This window comes from Onychomys torridus, chromosome 11, assembly GCF_903995425.1.
Source record: "Onychomys torridus chromosome 11, mOncTor1.1, whole genome shotgun sequence".
NCBI lineage: Eukaryota > Metazoa > Chordata > Mammalia > Rodentia > Cricetidae > Onychomys > Onychomys torridus.
The window spans coordinates 42759626-42778069 of NC_050453.1; the positions used below are offsets into that span (position 1 = coordinate 42759626).

General features: G+C 40.5%; 1 protein-coding gene across 6 annotated transcripts in view; it reads right to left on the bottom strand.

Annotated features, from left to right (window-relative positions):
* Window positions 1-18444, bottom strand: part of Edem3 (ER degradation enhancing alpha-mannosidase like protein 3) — a 54440-nt gene that overhangs the window by 22277 nt on the left and 13719 nt on the right. For all 6 annotated transcript variants that reach the window (XM_036202554.1, XM_036202553.1, XM_036202556.1 and 3 more), the window contains 7 exons: window positions 18047-18159; window positions 16234-16387; window positions 10623-10757; window positions 8006-8111; window positions 2872-2969; window positions 285-410; window positions 31-114 (listed from right to left, as the gene is read on the bottom strand). In XM_036202554.1, the coding sequence (XP_036058447.1) occupies window positions 31-114; window positions 285-410; window positions 2872-2969; window positions 8006-8111; window positions 10623-10757; window positions 16234-16387; window positions 18047-18159 (816 nt within the window). The remainder of the gene's footprint in view (window positions 1-30; window positions 115-284; window positions 411-2871; window positions 2970-8005; window positions 8112-10622; window positions 10758-16233; window positions 16388-18046; window positions 18160-18444) is intronic.

Genomic DNA, 18444 nt, shown 5'->3' on the forward strand with positions numbered 1-18444 from the left:
CAAGGAGAATTTCAAATATTATTTGCTTACCTCTGGTAGAAAATTGTGTTTTTTAATCACCTGGTATAACATTTCATGAGTTTCAATAGCAGGTCTAATATCACCCTTTAAAACCTAGATGTCAACAACAAAATCACTTAGTAGAGCATGAGCTAATTTCATCTATAATCATCACATTACAAGTTAGTACAACCTTGAAATGATAACTTTATCATCCGATTTTAGCGATGACAAATGCACTTAATTAAAATAATTTTATCCTAATATTAAGACAGTGGGTTTACCTGCAACCCTGGAAAAAAGGCAAGCAGAGAATCCATCCAGGTCCGAGCATTCAGCATGGGTTTATGGATGTGCACATCAAGTAGGAGAGGTGGCTGGCTAATGTACCTCATTATGGCATCATAATGCTGCAAGAGCATAACAAGATGTTCGTGAGAGTAGATGTAAAAAATACCATATGGCACAGAAAAGAAATGACGTCTGAATATATAGAGATATGTAAATCCTCTATATGTCAATTGATTACATGAATATTTAGATGGAAAGAAATTATATATATGGCTATAGATTTTCTCAGTCACATGCAGAAGTATGAATTTAGTTCAGTGGAAGAACATTTGTCCAGCATGCCCAAGATTTCAAACCTAGGGCATGTGCACATGCCATACATGGACGCATACACACACACACACACACACAAAGGGGGGGGGAGATCGACCACACAATTCATACAAATATCTACGAAGATGCTGAACGGATTTTAAAGAGACAAGACTAGGTGAAGCAGCATGTGCCCACAACGCCGGCACTGAGGCAGAGGTAGGCGGAAAGAGTTCAAAGGTGTCCTAGCTACACACAAGGTCCTCCATCTTTAGAAGGCAGAATATTAGAGACAACAGTTAACAGGAGACCTCCTGGAGGCAGGCAGACCCCTCACTCAGTGAAGTGTTTGCTGCAAGGACGAGAAGCTGAGTTCGGATCCCCAGGCCCATAGGAAAGCCAGGTGCAGCACTCTCTAATCCCAGTGCCCAGGAGGGAGGCAGAGGCAGAAGAGCCCCAGGGCTTGCCGGCCTGGCCAGTCTAGCCAAACTGGGGACTCTAGGTTTGGTGAAGAGATTCCATCTCAATAAAGTAAGGCATACAGCAACTGAAGACAACATTCAACATCAACTTCTGGCCTCCGCACACATGCACACACACATGTGCATCTATGAACATATATACATGGTAAAAGCGGGGGTAGAGTCTTACTATGAAACAGAGCTGAGCGTTTCTATCATTATGGTTAGGACGGTTAGGACGCCTATATGGCCCAGTGATGTTCTCTGGTCCCCAGAACAAAATCACAGCTTCCATCTTACAGAGTTTAGGGGTTTTTGTTTGTTTGTTTGTTTTGTTTGTTTTTCTTTTTTCTTTTATCTAGGGAATATGGTCCCTTCTCAGCTAACACAATATTCTGGTACTCATAACTACCCAACCTAATGCACACAATCACTATTACCACTCTAACGGACTGCTAGCTCTGCCTTTTCTGTTCTTGGAATCTCCTTTTTCCCTTCTTTTAACTGCTTTTCTTATGTATGTCTGAGCTTTGAAAACAGGACAAGGTGTATTAATTAATGACCCAACAAAGGGTTACCTGTCCGACTTCATCTCTCAAAAGGAAAAAAAAAATCTTACTATCAGCAAATATATAGACAGTTTTCTTCTTCTTCTTCTTCTTTTTTTTTAGTATTCAAAAATTTACTAGGACTTAAAATGTTTTATTTACTTTTACTTTATGTGCATGTGAGTGCCTATACACATATTTGTGTACCATATACCCATCTGGTACCCAGAAAGACCAGAAGACACTGGATCGCCTGGAAGAGGTGTTAAGGGGATTGTGAGCTGCCATGTGGGTGCTGGGAACTGAACCTAGGTCCTCTGCAAAAGCAGCCAGTGCTCTTAACCACTAAGACATCCCTCCAGCCCCAATTTAATAGGGCTTTCAATAAGCTGTTTTGCTGGCTCATCTGGTATTTAATCGATATTATTGACAATCTGCCATCTGTTTAGCTATGTTCTAATCACTCTGTACATAAAAACTCTTGTAGTCTCCCCCACACACCTGGGAATAAAAGTGCTGGTATTCCCATTCTGTAGATGAGAAAAAGGCAACCAGAGATGCTCACCCATCCCAAAGTGACACAACTGGTGTGCTGTCCAAACAGGATGTAAACTAAGGTCTCTTTCCTACTTTTAACTACAGTATCAAAACATATCACATTATGTAATGTGGGTGAACTGATGCGTGGGAAAAAGAAAAAAAAAGGGTAAATTGCTGAAATGAATATAGTGACAGCTGATGAGTTTGCTACGTTAATCTTAGCTTGCTTCAAATTACAAAATCAACCCAAGGATGAGGCCGACCATCTCTTCCCAATGCTTCTATCTGTGGTTCTTGTGGTCTAGTCTTAAGACATCCACCTTTGAAATGAATACACACTACCCAAACCCTGCTTGTCTGGTATGATCAAAGACTAGGTCAAACTTCCAACATTTCAAATAGAATTGGAACCCCAAAGTGAAAGCTAGCTCTATCTCATTCCAGTAATTGTCTTCTGTGTCTAAAATAAGAATAGATAAAACCTGAATGTACCCGTATCGTACACTGGCAGATTTACAAATTTTCTGATAAGATGAAAAGGAAACTCTTGGAGTACATTTCACTTCCCTCTTGTCCTGCCCAACAGCAGAGAGCTGACAAAACACTATGACCCATTTAAAGACAGACTTTTAAGACCATCATTAGGTTGTTAAGTTCTCACCAATCTTGGACTCAAATGCAATTAGCTATCAAATTAGTAGAAAAATAAATCAACTTACTGTATTAAATCTTTCCAGAAAACTGTCATCTCCAAGCAAGACATAGGCTTTCAACAGATACTCATAATATGAATCAATCCCTGCTCCAACTCCACTATCTAGAGGAAACACATATAAATGTGGTCCTTTATTAAACATGTCTGAAAATTCATATGGTACAAATGAGGACATCAGTAGAGCAGAATAAAGTTACATTGCCAACATGAAACTTGAACATAAAAACTGTACATCTATGGAACTCTAACCCTGTCTGCTCTACGGATAATGGCTAGTTCCCTTACAGCAAATAGTTTGTTTTCAAAGTTACTATATGAAACTTGTTACCATTTTTCTTATTTGGAAAAATTGTATCAGCATGTCTAAACTATATGGAGGACAAGTTAACAGTGATTTAACTAACCCAAACTGAAAAACTGAAATCGCTAAAGAATAAAAATAAAAAATAGAAATCAAGTTTTAGCAATTAAAAGCAACCATTTTAAATTTAAAAGACCCAAAAACTGCTGAAAGGAAAAAAGAAAACTCATACCTAAAATTGTAACAACATTTTTCTAAGCTTTTCTTTGTCTTTGATATTTATAATGTTCCAGAAAGAAAGAACAGATCACATATTAGGACATAGAAATAAGAACAATATCGCATTTTTAATTAACAGGATGTTTGAAAACAAAGAGTTGTCGTTTAATAACTTGATGGAAAGTAACTTAAACCAAGAATCATGCACAGCTAAGCCATCACTCCAGTACTAAAACAATGAACTATTAGGGAAATACAGCTTCGGTGCCCAGGGAAAACTACTGCAAATAGTTTGGTATGGAGTATAATCATCTCTGTTATCTGCAAAACACTGGTTTCAAGACTCCTAGGGATGCCAGAATCCAAAGATGCCCAAGTACCATTTTAATGGTGTAAACCAGCACAGCCTCGTGTGCTCTGAGCCATCTCCAAATTCATTTTAATACAGAGCACAATGTACAAGATATATCATACTGTATTGTTTAGAGATAATAAGTCTATATATGTTAGAATGAATGTAACAACCCCCCCAATTTCTCCATGTGCAGGTGATTGAGGAAGCAGAACCCATACATACAGTGACTAGTTAATTAAGAGACAATCTATATAAGTGATATGCAAAGTACAAGCAAGCAAATACCTCAATGAAATCTGCTGTTACTGAAACACTGAGGGAGGGGGCAGAAAAGAGAGGTGGGGAAAGAGAGCAAGCCCGAGACTCCAGACAGTCAGTCAGAAATACTGATGTAGTAATATTGATTTAACAGAAAAGGGCCAGAGAGGAGCAAACAAAGCGACAAGAGAGCACATTGAGTTTTTTAGAGACACAAGCATCAATCAAAAACAAAAGGACGAAAAAAAAATAGAAAAGATGCAACATACTGAAATAACATTAATAGTATAAACTACATGCATTAAAGATATCCACAGATTAAATTCTGAAAACTGATCCAATCCATCTAGATACATGCAGATTTTATAAAGGACAGGTTTAGAGAAGCAGGGGTAGGAGCATGGGGAGGTGTATCTGCAAGCCCCGCGAAGCAAGTGGAGACAGCGGACTGGACTGAGAGAGGGAGGGTCACTACCCAGTGTGACCAAGGGCTCAGTGCACCTGCCACACCCAACACAATATATATAAAGCAAAATGGAATGATAGAAAATCATTGCTAGAAATCATCTACTTTAATTCTTGACAGGTCAAGCAAACAGAAAATCAGTAGGGTCTCTACATTATTGATAATTGAGTAGAAATGTAAATTAGCCCAGCCATTATGAAACTCAGTATGGATTTTAAAATTTTAAAGATTCTGTTCTTCTGACCAGAAGAAAATATCTTTCCCTTAATAGGCTCCCAATACCACTGTTAACATTCTCCTCTCTAAAGAGGTAACCCTAAAATCATTTAGTAGACAGTTGAAATTGAGGAGCAGATAAAGCCCATTTTCACCACGAAAACTCAGAGATCCAGTTCCAAAGCTGTTCACAGAAGGGATGAGTGTCTGGACTGGAGTTCCAGTCCCACCCTTGTGTATAGTCTACAGACAGAGCTCCCTTCTGACACTTCCTGGCCAGGAAAACAAGGGTGTAACTGGAAATGCTGCCTGTGGGTTCATTTCCTGTCCTGAGCTGCCTGGGCACAGTCTGCTCCCTTAAGAGTTAATCCAGTTGGGTTGGTCAATCACCCAGGGAAGGCGCTATCCCTTAGGAAGGCTGATTTGCCTTAAGTCATGCTAAAGCGATGGGAGGGATAATTATCCCTTTAATGAGATAATGTGCCCTTCCCAGAATTCCTGCCTTCTGTACAGCGCCACAGCCATGGAGCTGTGTGAGTGTGCCTGCTTTTCTGAGTTCCTTTTCTTCTGTCTGTTTTAAGCATGCTTTCCCTAACACTTTGGACTTCATTCTATCTCCAAAGCTCCCCTCCCCACCATGTGGCTGACCTTCATGTTGGCTTAACTTAAATGGCACAGCTTTTTCTCTTTCCCTTCAAAAATCTTCCTCCTCCAGGCAGGTGCTAAGATTACAGATTGCATGCCCTGGGGTGTGGTGGTGTTTTGTTTGTGCTCTTGTCTGAAGGTCAGAGGGCAAAGTCAGCCACTAGTCAACCATAGAGGCCGGGCAGTGGTGGCCGGCACACATCTTCAGTCACAGCACTGGGATCTCATGCCTTTGCTCCCAGTACTTGGGAGGCACTCTCTTTTAATCCCTGCACTATAGAGACGTTGAGACAGGAAGTGAGATGGCTGGGCGGAGAAAAGGAATGTAAGTGGGAGGAGACAGGGGAGCTCCTCTCCTTTCAGGTTGAGGGTTTGGTAGAGGTAAGAACTCTAGGGGCTGGATGCTCTGCTTCTCCCATCTTTCAGCTTTCACCCTGATACCTGACTTTTTTTTTTTTTTTTAATTAAGACCAATTAGGGTTTGTGCAGCACTGGGGTTTTTCTTTTTTTTAAGATTTATTTATCATGTATATAGTGTTCTGCCTACATGTATGTCTGCAGGTCAGAAGAGGGCACCAGATCTCATTACAGATGGTTGTGAGCCACCATGTGGGTGCTGGGAATTGAACTCAGGACCTCTGGAAGAGCAGTCAGTGCTCTTAACCTCTGAGCCATCTCTCCAGCCCGGGGTTTTTCTTGTAAAAACTCTAATTAAATTGTCCACAAGTAAAAGAAAGAAAGAGAGAGGGAGGGGAAGGAAGGAAGGAGAGAGAAGAAAGCCTTAAAATACATTTATTTTTAGCTGTCAGATTAATAATTATATTTTTATTTATTTAAATGCAGGTAATTAGTTTTTTGTACACAAACAAAATAAGCCTGGGTATATCAACCACTCAGGACAGGTCCCAGATGTTCAGTAGCTGATCAACAAATAATGGACCACACAGCTTTTGTGTACTTCGATCTGGCTACAGTTTTCCTTCTTTCTTTTTGGGTGCTGTTGTATTTTTCTAGCTTTTGTTCTAGTCTTGGACTTTTGGTTTGCTTTTTGAGAAAGAACTTAAAGTTGGATGGGTAGGGAGGAGAAAGGAGCTGGAAGAACTTGGGGGAGGGGAAGAGTATGATCAAAATATATTAAAATTTAAAAACTGTTTCTAGTAATAAAAAAGAAAACACATCCAGAGAAGAAAATGATCATTCAAGCCCAACAGTGCAAAGATACACATTATCAATGTATAACACAGGAATGACAATGGCATATTTGTTTGTGGGTGCACACTTCCACAACTGCTTCCTGCCACCTATCCTTGGGTTCGAGGAGATCAACAATGCAGATTCTACTAGCTCTTGCTCCAGCCTACTGATGTAGCATTTCTATGCTGGCAATCATTTACAGCTCTTAGAGGGGGTTTATGAGACACCTCTCTGCTTCACAGCCCCCGGGAGCTCTCCAGGCATGGGACCCTGGCACTACTCTCTAAAATATTACAGTGTGTATATTCTGTATACATTTTGTTTTCAATTATTCTTCACAATAAAAAGTCATCTGCATGAGGTAACTGGACTTGAAAACATCAAATGGAAATATGGGTTGTGCTCACTTAGCTATGGATGTTAGCTGCCAAGTCTAACAGCAGGGCTTCAATCATAGCCACAGTGGTCGAGCAGAGTAAGGGACTGGGGGAAGAACTGATCACCCCATTAAGGGGAAATGGAATAGGTAGTTATGGAGGGCGGGGAGGTGCAGGAGGCTGAAATGGAAGGACCAAATGGGGAAGGGGACAGAAGAGGGAGATAAGGCAGGGAAGACGGGAACAAAGGAAAATGTGTATAATAGTGAGTATAAACATCACATTTATTTTCATTGTCATAGATTGATAATTACATAATTTTATTTATTTAAATACAGGTAATTCTTTTTATTTATACACAAGATAAGCCTTTTGGAAAACAGAAACATTAAAGATAACCTCATTAGGAACATTCCAGTGTCCGTCCATCCTTCAGTGCTTGTCTTAAAGGGGAGTTTTAAAACATAAAATAATCTTTATGATACCCTATTTTATCCACTCATAACATTGTTACGTTTCTTTCCCTAATTCTATTTTTAAAAACTTAATGCCACAACACTTAGAATATAATTTTCTGAGCTATTATGTTATTACCACTTAAATCTGTTTTCCAGTATTGTCAATAAATATATGATGATATCTCGGAAACAAATATTTATTGTACTATTTCCTCAGGCTATATTCCAGGAGTAAAGTCACTAATCAGGAGTACTAACAGCATTAGCAGTGACATTTCACAGTAAGTATGCACTGCACACAGCCAGGGCTGTCCTCAGGACTCCAGTTAACTCTTGGAACCTCACAGTAACTCTGAAGCAGTACTAATGCCTCATCTTACAGACATGGAGCAGACACAAACATAGGTTACACACACATGGAGAGAAGGCAGACTGTGATAACATTATTAAATATATCCACTAAATTGTGAAGTGAGATGAAGTACTCTGATCCCTAGTCCTCAGAGAAATCAACTCCGGGGTCTTGTCTCTCCCTACACCTGCTAATGCTACATGACTAAGGCATGAAACAATGCAAGCCTGGTGGTCTTCACAAACGCTGGATTACCAACCATCCCAAGGTCTGGGTTTTAAAGCCCAGCTTCCATACCTTTGCGCACCCAGTCTCCAGTGTGGATATTGATAGTCACGCCTACTAAATTGCTACTTCGTTGTCTTTTTTCCCAGAGAAAATCAAGAGCTTTTCTTGCATATTCCTATAATTAAAAAACAAAAGCATACTTGAAGAACTTTGTCTCTGGCCAAGGGGGAAATCTACAAATCCAAGATCCACTGGATCTTTTAGAACTAAGCAAAATTCTTAAGACAACCACTTACAAAATTCCTTAAAATCCTGCCTTGGCTCTTTTAGCCACTTCATATAAGAGATTTCACTTGGAGAATATCCATGGCCATTTACTCTTGCAGCATGGCTCACATCCACACACAGATTATTATATTAACTGACATAATTAATGCACTTGTTAAAACAATTATTACCAACCTAAGTGCAAAGGGGAACTCTCCTCAAGTATTCTCATTTAGCAAAGTTGAAGAGAATTCACAACTGATATGCTATTTTTGAAAGTCACTTCAGATATTTTTTAAGTGACACATAATTTTATCAGTGAAAAATTAGCAAATAAACTAGGCTACTGAGGACTTATTTGTATATTAATGCAAATATACATATATATACACATTTGTATATATAAAATTATAACCCTATGACCACTTCTTTAATTTATTTTTACCCAATGAATATTAAATTCAAATTATTTCTTACAAAATTCTTAGTTTTGAGCCAGGTGGCAGTGGTGCACACCTTTAATCCCAGCACACAGGAGGCAGAGCCAGGTGGATCTCTGTGAGTTTCAAGCCAGCCTGGTCTACAGAGTGAGATCCAGGACAGGCTCCAAAAGCTACACAGAGAAACAAACAAACAAAACAAAACAAAACAAAATTAAAAACCCCAAAATTCTTAGCTTTAGATAAAAAAATGTTATAAATGGAATAGCAAATGATATCTACTGGTAAAATTCTAAATTAATTTGAGGGCATGAACTTATTTAGTAATGCAAGCAAAAAAAATCATTAAACCTAATTTGTTACTTTGTAGATTTGGCAATAGAGTGCAAAATCATTTACATTCTTGATGCAAATGATGAATGATAATTATATTGAAATAAAGTAGACCACAACTATAATTAAATGGTGAATTTTCAAATCTGTAAAGTGTGATACTGATTATATTTCCCTACTTCTACTTTATAGCTTTAAAAAAACAGGAACAGTAAAATTACAAATTTAATCAAAGCTTAAAATTGAATTACACAACACTAATACAAGAACTCTGATTTCTTTGTATATTGCTCTCCATACTCTAGGGTCAGCAAAATTTTTTCTGACAAGGGACAGATAGAAAATAGTTCAGGCGGGGTTGGGGATTTAGCTCTGTGGGTAGCAAGCACAAGGCTCCCCCCCCCCCAAAAAAAAAAAGAAAATAGTTCAGGCATTGTGGGTCATACTGTCACTGGTCACAATTTCTCATAAAGTAGAGAGAGAGACAGAAATAAGTCACTGAGCATAGCTGTGGTTTCACATCAATCTTTATACGGCAACAGACCGCAGCTCAAAACCTGCAACAGCGATGATCTGTCAAAGGCATCCTAGAAGGTTTTTAGATCATGATTTTTTTCAATAGATTTATTCAGAAAAACAAAACAGGCCAATGGAAAGAGTAAAGACATGGACTCTAAATCTAACTCCATTTGTTCATTCACGGACTGTAGACTTATCTCATTGAGATTCATTTTTACCTATAAATGCATCAATATTTCAGAATATTAAGAATTTAATACTTAATTAAATTTAATATTATATTAAAACATGTACAAGTAAACATGTTTAGTGAAGGGAAGCTACTAGACAATAAGGTATTTTGAAATTTAAGTTTAAAACATTAACCAATCACACCTGTCCTCAAGGCATATGAATGTATCATCCATTGAGACCCAGACAAGCATAGCGCAAGATCTTCTTGCTGACTTTGTTTACATCCTTATCCAGTATCTGTAATGGTGCTTACTACGTGGTCCCTACTTCTGCTCTGTCCATGTAACCATCTTATGACTTTAAAAAAAAAAAAAAAATCACCTAAGTCATGTGTCTAAGAAAGTGGGCACCTACATAACTTTTGCATTCCAATGATATAATACCATATATAGTTACATCAGATTTTTTTTAATGTAAGAAAAAATAGACCCCAAGAAAATATGTGGGGTGATACATGTCTTTTGAATAACAAATAACTTTTCCCTTGAGGTAAACAAATTACTCTTGTTCAAGCTTATATACAAAAATTTCACAATGGGTTTAGGTGATTTGTGAAGGTTTCAGAGATACAACCAACCATTTGGAAGTCTAACCAATAAAACACAGATGCATGGATATCTGTGCTACAAAGGAGTTGTCAAATTTACATAATGTAGCTAGACACTCCTCTAAGGAGAAAGCTAAAATGGTCCCTGATGGTCTGTGAACGAAAAGCAAACTTGTATTTAATACAGCTGCTTCACAATGACATCCATGTCTGAAACACTAACATCTGATTACAGGACATCAAAGTAACAGTAATCCCACAATGGCGAGTCCTAATCCTTAGCCAAAGGAAACAAACAGAAAGTTAGCTCTTCCCAACCCCAGAAGAAAAGCCATGAAAACCTCACCTCAAATACTGTCGCTCCTGTGAACCGACTCAGTGCAGCGAACTCAAGGATCAAGGTCCCTGCACAGGCTGTACAGGTGTCTGTCTCAGTTCCTGTCCGGGCTTCCGGCTTTCTGATGCCAAACTTTAAATTAATCTAAATACAATGGGAATGTTAGCATGAGCAACGACCAAGAGACAAGTGAGTTTCTGATCCATCACTGTCACAAGACTATCAGATTATAAAAAAAAGTCATGAAGTACATGAACACTGAACTCAATCTGAGGATCTCTGTAGCTTACCAATGAACTTCTAGGAAAACATATTCTGAGCATATAGGATTTATGGGGTAAATAAGTTCTCATTTTTTTTCTTGATGATGTAATAATGCAACATCATTATAACAATAAATCGTTAAAAAGGTAGATCAGGTTTAGGAGAAATTAAGTTAAGAATTTATGAAACAAGTACAATGCTAAATAGTTCACAGAGAAGAACTTGATTGTAATGGTATATATTTAGAAGAGATTAAAACTTTGTTTTCTAGGTTTTTATAAATTAACTTATTCTTTGCGATTTGATACATGCATATAATACATTCTGCTCACACTCATTACTCCACCCTGATTCTCCTCCCCCATAAAGTCCTCTACCCACTACCACTCCTTCTTTTATTACATTCATTATTTGTCATCTGTGGAGGCATGCGCATGCCACATCATGCATGTGGCAGTCACAAGACAACTTGGGGGAGTCAGCTCTTTTCCTTCCGCCACTGGGGATCAAACTCAGACAGTCAGGCTTAATAGCAGGAGCCTTTATGTTTCCTGAATCATCTCAAGAGTCCTAGCATGTCCTTTGATTTTTGTTCTGTGACTCACTGAGTTTAACTAGGGCTGCCCACATGAGTGGGAACTATCCAGCAGAGCATAGGGAACTCCCCTATGACTACATCACCGAGGACACTAACTGCCCACCTCCAGTTCCTGATCAATATTTGTTATCTAACATAGAGTAGATATCATAATAAGATACAAAGAAGTAGACCTTTGCCTTCAAGGAGCTTAAAAGCCAGACAGAATAAATAGGATAGGTATGAAAATAGAGAATTAATAATAATGGCAAGTCACAAATAAGTGCAAAAAAAATCGAGGAACTGATAAATAATGCTAAAACCAAGGAGATAAACTATCACTGGGTTGGGAGGAGCTGCAAATTAAGAAAGGTGGCTGATCAGGTCATGGACCCTAAAGCAGAACCTATGACTGCCACTTTCCTAAACCAGTGTAAGTCCCAGCTGCATTCTAAATGTTGATGATTCTTCTGCAGCAAATGGAGACCATGGCAGGAGCCACCACTGGTCAAAATGCAGAGAGCAACTGACCGTGGGGTATCGAGCCCCAGTGGATTCATCTACAACACAAGCCTACACCGACGGTTCAGGGAACATCACGGAAGAAGGGCTGGAAAGACCATAAGAGCCAGAGGATGTCTGCTGTGAGACAGTCTTCATATATGACAGGGAAGCTACACCATGAAACCTCAAAAAAAACCACAAGACCCACACATCTGCTGACATTCCAACATAGACGGGAAAACTCTGCCAAGGCCATATCCCTGGATGAAAAACTCTCAACCCAAGTGGTCAGCCCTATCAAACACACTTAGGGACAACACTAAAGGGGCTCAACAGGCTCTCTCTGTATGTGAGAATAGCTCCAGAGGTCATGGATTTGAGATGGTGTGGAGGGCCTCGAGAGGAGTCCAAGAGGGCAGAGGAGAGGCGGAAATGATGCAAAAAGAGTACGCATGTACGAAATTCTCAAAAAAATTAAATTAAGAGAAAGATGATTCGCCTGCTGTGGTGGCGCACACCTTTAATCCCAGCACTCGGGAGGCAGAGGCAGGCGGATCTCTGTGAGTTCAAGGCCAGCCTGGTCTACAAAGCGAGTTCCAGGACAGGCAGCACAACACAGAGAAACCCTGTCTCGGGAAGAAAAAGAAAAAGAAAAAGATGATTAAATCCAAGTCACAGTCAAACAATGAGATTTATCTGAGAATTAGCTTTGAAGATTTAAGAAATGTTATTACAAAGTATGAATAAGATTTAAATATGAGGTTTTGGGTTTGTTTGTTTGTTTTTTGGTTTTGTTTTTTTTTTTTCGAGACAGGGTTTCTCTGTGTAGCTTTGTGCCTTTCCTGGAACTCACTTTGTAGACCAGGCTGGCCTCGAACTCAGAGATCCGCCTGGCTCTACCTCCCAAGTGCTGGGATTAAAGGCGTGCACCACTGCCTGGCTATATATGAGTGTTTTAAATATGACCATGACCACCATTGCAGTCAGGAACTCACAGCAGCTACAGTTACCTGTACGAGACTGGGCCTGTCAACATTTCATCATGGGGATGTTGACAGTTCCACACCCCAATAAATAAGCTCCTACCCATGCTCATAGAAGCTACCTTAATTAAACCTAGTGGGACACACACACACACACACACACACACACACACACACACACCACACCACACATGCACACACACATATACACACAAAATCATGAAAATAGGAGAAGTTTCACTTGTTGAGAAAAAGAAATGTTTCAGCAGGAGTGAGGGGAGAGAAGGAAATAGGGATGAAAATGACAAAATTTCATTATATACAAGTATGAAACTGTAAAAAAAAATGTTAAAACCATTACAGGCTGGAATGGAGCTGGGGTACAGCACTTGTCTAGCATGCAGGAAGCCACACAGAGAAAAAAGGAGGGAAAGACCAATAACTCGTACAATAGCATTTCCATCTAGCAAATTTCTGGCTTAGAGACAGTAATGTAGACTCTACCAAGTATGCATGATATCCAAGAGGAGCTGATTACATCATTTCCATGAGCAAAAGTAACTGATTAATAAGTGTGTATGAGGACACTCTCTGACACTTCAAAGAATACAAAGATAACAAGTTTCTTTGTTTACACTAATACTGCAATACCTTCTGTTTCAATCTAATGCCTGCCTTTCATGTTACAGGAAACACAAAGAAACACAAAAGGGCTCAGGAGCTAGCTCTCTTGGTAAAGTGCTTACAGAGTTCACTCCTGTTACTCATGGAAAAGGCTGGGCTTGGCACTGTGCTAGTGAGGCAGAAACAGGGTTCCTAGAACTGATGGGCCAGCTGGTCTGGCTGAATCAGGAGCTTTAGGCTCATCAAGAGACTGTGTGGGGCCACTGAGGAAGATAGCCAGTGTTCACCTCTGTCATGCACACACATGAACAACACACACAGACAGACACAAACGTGTACATACTTCTATACAAACAGAGAGACAGAGACAGACCTAGACTCCTCAAACTCCAAAACCTCTATTTCAAACAAAAACTAGGGCTAGAGAAATGGTTAAGAGCTTGTATTGCTCTTGCAAGAATTCTGAGCACCCACACCAGGTAGCACACAAGCCCTATAACTTTAACTCAATTGATCCAATACCTTCTTCTGGTATCTATGAATACTTGCACTCATGCATACACCCACAGGCACGCAGACAGACAGACAGACACACACACACACACACACACACACACACACACACACAAATTAAAAATAGGGGGCTGGTGAGATGGAGCACTGGCTACTCTCCCAGAGGACCCAAGTTCAGTTCCCAGCACCCACATGGTGCCTCTCAGCTATCTGAAATTCTAGTTTCAGGGGATCTGATACCCTCCTCTGGGTCTGTGAACCCCAGGCAGGCATGTAGAGTGTGTGTGGTGTGTGTGTGTGTGTGTGTGTGTGTGTGTGTGTGTGTGTGTGTATACATACACAAAACACCTGCACATATAATTATTTTAAGTTAAAAAAAAACATAAATGAAAATAAAACAAAAACTAAACGTATTTACTAAAGTAAATTCAGTGTATATGTATACACTGGTATAGGATGTGGTGGTTTGAAGGAGAATAGCCCCATAGGCTCACATTGGGATACTTGGTCCCCAGTTGCAGGCCCTATCTGGGGAGGATTAGGAGGTGTGGCCTTGTTGGAGGAGGCCTGTCCCAGGGCTGAGCTGTGAAGAGTCCAAAGCCTGCTGCCATCCCAGTGTGCTCTCTGCTGTCTGCCCACAGTGCGCGACTGACGTGGGCTCTCTCTCAACTGTTCCTGCTGTCTGTCCTCAGACGTCACGGACCACGACCCTCTGAAACCATAAGCACTAAACTCTTTCTTTATGTTACCCTGGCCAGGGTGTTTGTCACAGTAACTAAGGGGGCTAGAGATGGCTCAGCAGTTAAGAGCACTGGCTGTTCTTCCAGAGGTCCTGAGTTCAATTCCCAGCAACCACACGATTGCTCACAACCATCTACAGTGAGATCTGGTGCCCTCTTCTGATCTGCAGGCATGCATACAGACAGAATACTGTATACATAATAAATAAATAAATCTTAAAGAAAAAAAAAAGTATCTAAGGACTATCAGAGAACACTGGATAGTCTACTGCCAAACTAGAGATTTCTCAGTGTTAAGGGACAATCAGTGGAGCAGAGAGGACGCACGAGTTTTTAAAGTAATTAAATATAGAACATGCTTTAGTAATACTATTTTCCCAAGTGCTCTGAGTAAGAAGCCTGAGAAAAGAATAATCACATTAAGATACTGCAGTCTACGAATGAAATGAAATTGGCTTTAACAGCAAAGCAGCAAATGAAAGGGAGAGCCGGGCGGTGGTGGCGCACGCCTTTAATCCCAGCACTCGGTAGGCAGAGCCAGGTGGATTTCTGTGAGTTCGAGGCCAGCCTGGGCTACCAAGTGAGTTCCAGGAAAGGCGCAAAGCTACACAGAGAAAAACAAACAAACAAACAAACAAACAAAAAATGGGAGAGTGACAGACCTTGGGTCTGACTGGGACAAACAGGACAGAGACGGTGTTACTACAGAATGAGGTGGTCAGGAGCAAGCTCACTCTGTCCTCAGCAGCCTCCTTCCCTCTGCTTTAGAGAGAAACTTCTGGGGGGACCGAACAATCGCAAAACTCCCTCGACCGGCCAGGTCTCCTTAGAACTAACAACGAAAGAACCCCAGGGCAGTGACACACACTGCAGCCTCCTCCCTCCGTCTGCCCACACAGGCTGTAAGGGTCACACCGACCCCAGGACAGTGACCCACACTGCAGCCTCCTCCCTCCGTCTGCCCACACAGGCTGTAAGGGTCACACCCAGACACATCCCTCCTTCTGGAGCTTCTCTGATGATTTCTCACTCTGCCCACTGCGTGGCAACCGCTCCTGATGTCTGGATGCTTTCTCCCAGCAGCTCCACTTCCTCCTCAGCCGCTCCTGGGAGAGTAACATCTGCCTACTCTCTCAGCTACTTCCGCACCGACAGCCCAGGCCCACACTGCAGTCTGTCTCCTCCTCCCGCAGCAGAATCTAGTCTGACACACTGAGGCTGAGGAAGGCGTACGCTAATCTAATTTCCATGTCGCTCAAATCTAAGTTCGCCACCATATCAATATAACTTTGCTGTCAGCTCTGACGCATCTTTTTCCAGGCTCATGAGGGAGAGGAACACCTCTGATCACAAGAATTCATCCTGCAAACAATGAAGAAGTGTCAACAGAGCTGTACTCGTTCACAGTGACTTACTCGGGGATAAGGAAGGCCGCTGGTAGTGTTGAAAGCTGGTAGGAGTTTGTAGCCCAGCTGCTTAGCCATTTGGAGAAGCTCATCATTGTACCACTGCATGTATTCACCTTTTTCCTTCAGCATGATCGCCAGTGAGTGTCCACCTAAAAGACCCCTAGGATCACAGAGACAAAACATTACCTGAAATTCAATTAAACATTTACTTACAATTTATTTACAAGCTATACATGAGAGGGTATGAGGAGTTACCCTCCCACACAATTTGCAAACATAAGGAAAAGCTACAGAATAATTTCATTCTTTTCTACTGGCTACTCATTTTATAACAAACTATTATAATCACATAGCCAACATTAAAAATAACAACAATAAAAACCATCAGGGACTGGAAAGAAGGCTCAGTGGGTAAAGGTACTGGCTGCCAGGGCTGCAGGCCAAAGCTTGAACTCCAGAAACACTCTTAGTAGAAGCAGAGAACTGACACCTTCCTACAAGTTGACCTACATGTCCTTCCCCATATATACAACAAATAAGTAAACGCAAAAATACACAATCTATTTTAAAGTACTTGACATTCTTTTGTTTATTTGTTTGTTTTTTGAGACAGGGTTTCTCTGTAGCTTTGCGCCTTTCCTGGAACTCACTCTGTAGCCCAGGCTGGCCTCGAACTCACAGAGATCTGCCTGGCTCTGCCTCCCGAGTGCTGGGATTAAAGGCTTGCGCCACCACCACCCTGCTGCAGCATTCTTAAATATCTTAAATTTTCTTAAACCAGGGATCATCTTAGTTATCACATGTATCCTAACAAATGAGCTAAGTGTTTTTAAAATAAATTTAAACTTTTAATTTTATCACCATGAAATCTTTGACTCTTATAACATTTAAAAATTAAAAACATCTTTTACCTCATTAAAGGATTAATAATCTCTAAGAGCTATCAAGGACTTCTTACATTTAATTGAAGAGTAACTGACTTTGACAAGAAAATGAGACAGAGAATTACAAAAGCTATTAAACATAAATTTACCTAACATTGTGATGAATCAATTTTATAATCTCACACTTTTAGCCCTCAAGGGTATTTCTGACTGTCTAAGGAGCAAGCCTATTAACTGAGTCTCATCTGGCTTCTCTACAGAGTCTCCTAGCTAATGCTGGCCGACTGTGGAGGGTCCTGGAAACCTCTGATGTAACTAACAGAAAAGTCGCTCAACCTTTTCATTTCCACTCAGGGATCACCTGTAGTCTGGTCTCTCTCCAAGACTGCTGTGTATGTTACAGCATAATCCAAGGTTATCCCCTTGGCTGTTTCAAAACACGCCAACTTTTATCTTCTTCATAGGGGAGGGTGTTGAGACAGGGCCTCCCCCAGCTCAGGCTGGCATGCGACTTACTGTGTGGCCAGGCTGGTCTTAAGACTACTTACTCCTACCCCATCTTTCCAGGATCACAAGCCTCAGCCACCATGCCAGGACTCCAAATGTTATCCTCTTTTTTTTTATAAAAAAAAACAACTTTTTGGGTGTTTCGGCTGCATGACTATCTGTCCACACATGCATGTAATGCCCTCAAAAGCCAGCAGAAGGCATCAGATCCTCTGGGACTAGACTTCCAGTAGTAGTGAGTGGCCATGTGGGAGCTGGGAATTGCACTTGGGTCTTCTGCAAGAACACCAAGTGCTCTTAACTGTGGAGCCATCTCTCCAGCGCCCCCCCCCCATTTTATCTTTTAATCGTAAGATCAGGAAATAATCAGCCCAAACTGAAGCTCTTCTACATTAACGCTGCAGCTTTAGTGCTGCACACTAACTTACCCAAGAACTCTGATGTTTGTTTCAAACACTGACACAACCACATCATTATCTAAATGAACATCTCTTAGGACTTTTCTCACGGCATCTTCAAATTCCTTAGTCTTGTTTAAAACCTAGGAGAAGAAAAGAGATAAAAGTCTTTTCTACCATGCCAAGAAAAAAAAAAACCATACTCAGAATGAGACACTAAATCAATGTTAGCATACTTGTAAGACTCAGAAAAATGATGCATACAAAAGAATATAACCCTTAAGTATATTATAAAAAATGTGATAATGTCTAAAACTGAAAAGTTAAGTGCAGACAACAGAGCATCTTTGCACACTGATGTATGTTCAGGGCTTTAAAAGACCCATCAAAGGAATTCAGAATAGACTCAATACAGGCTGAACATCTCT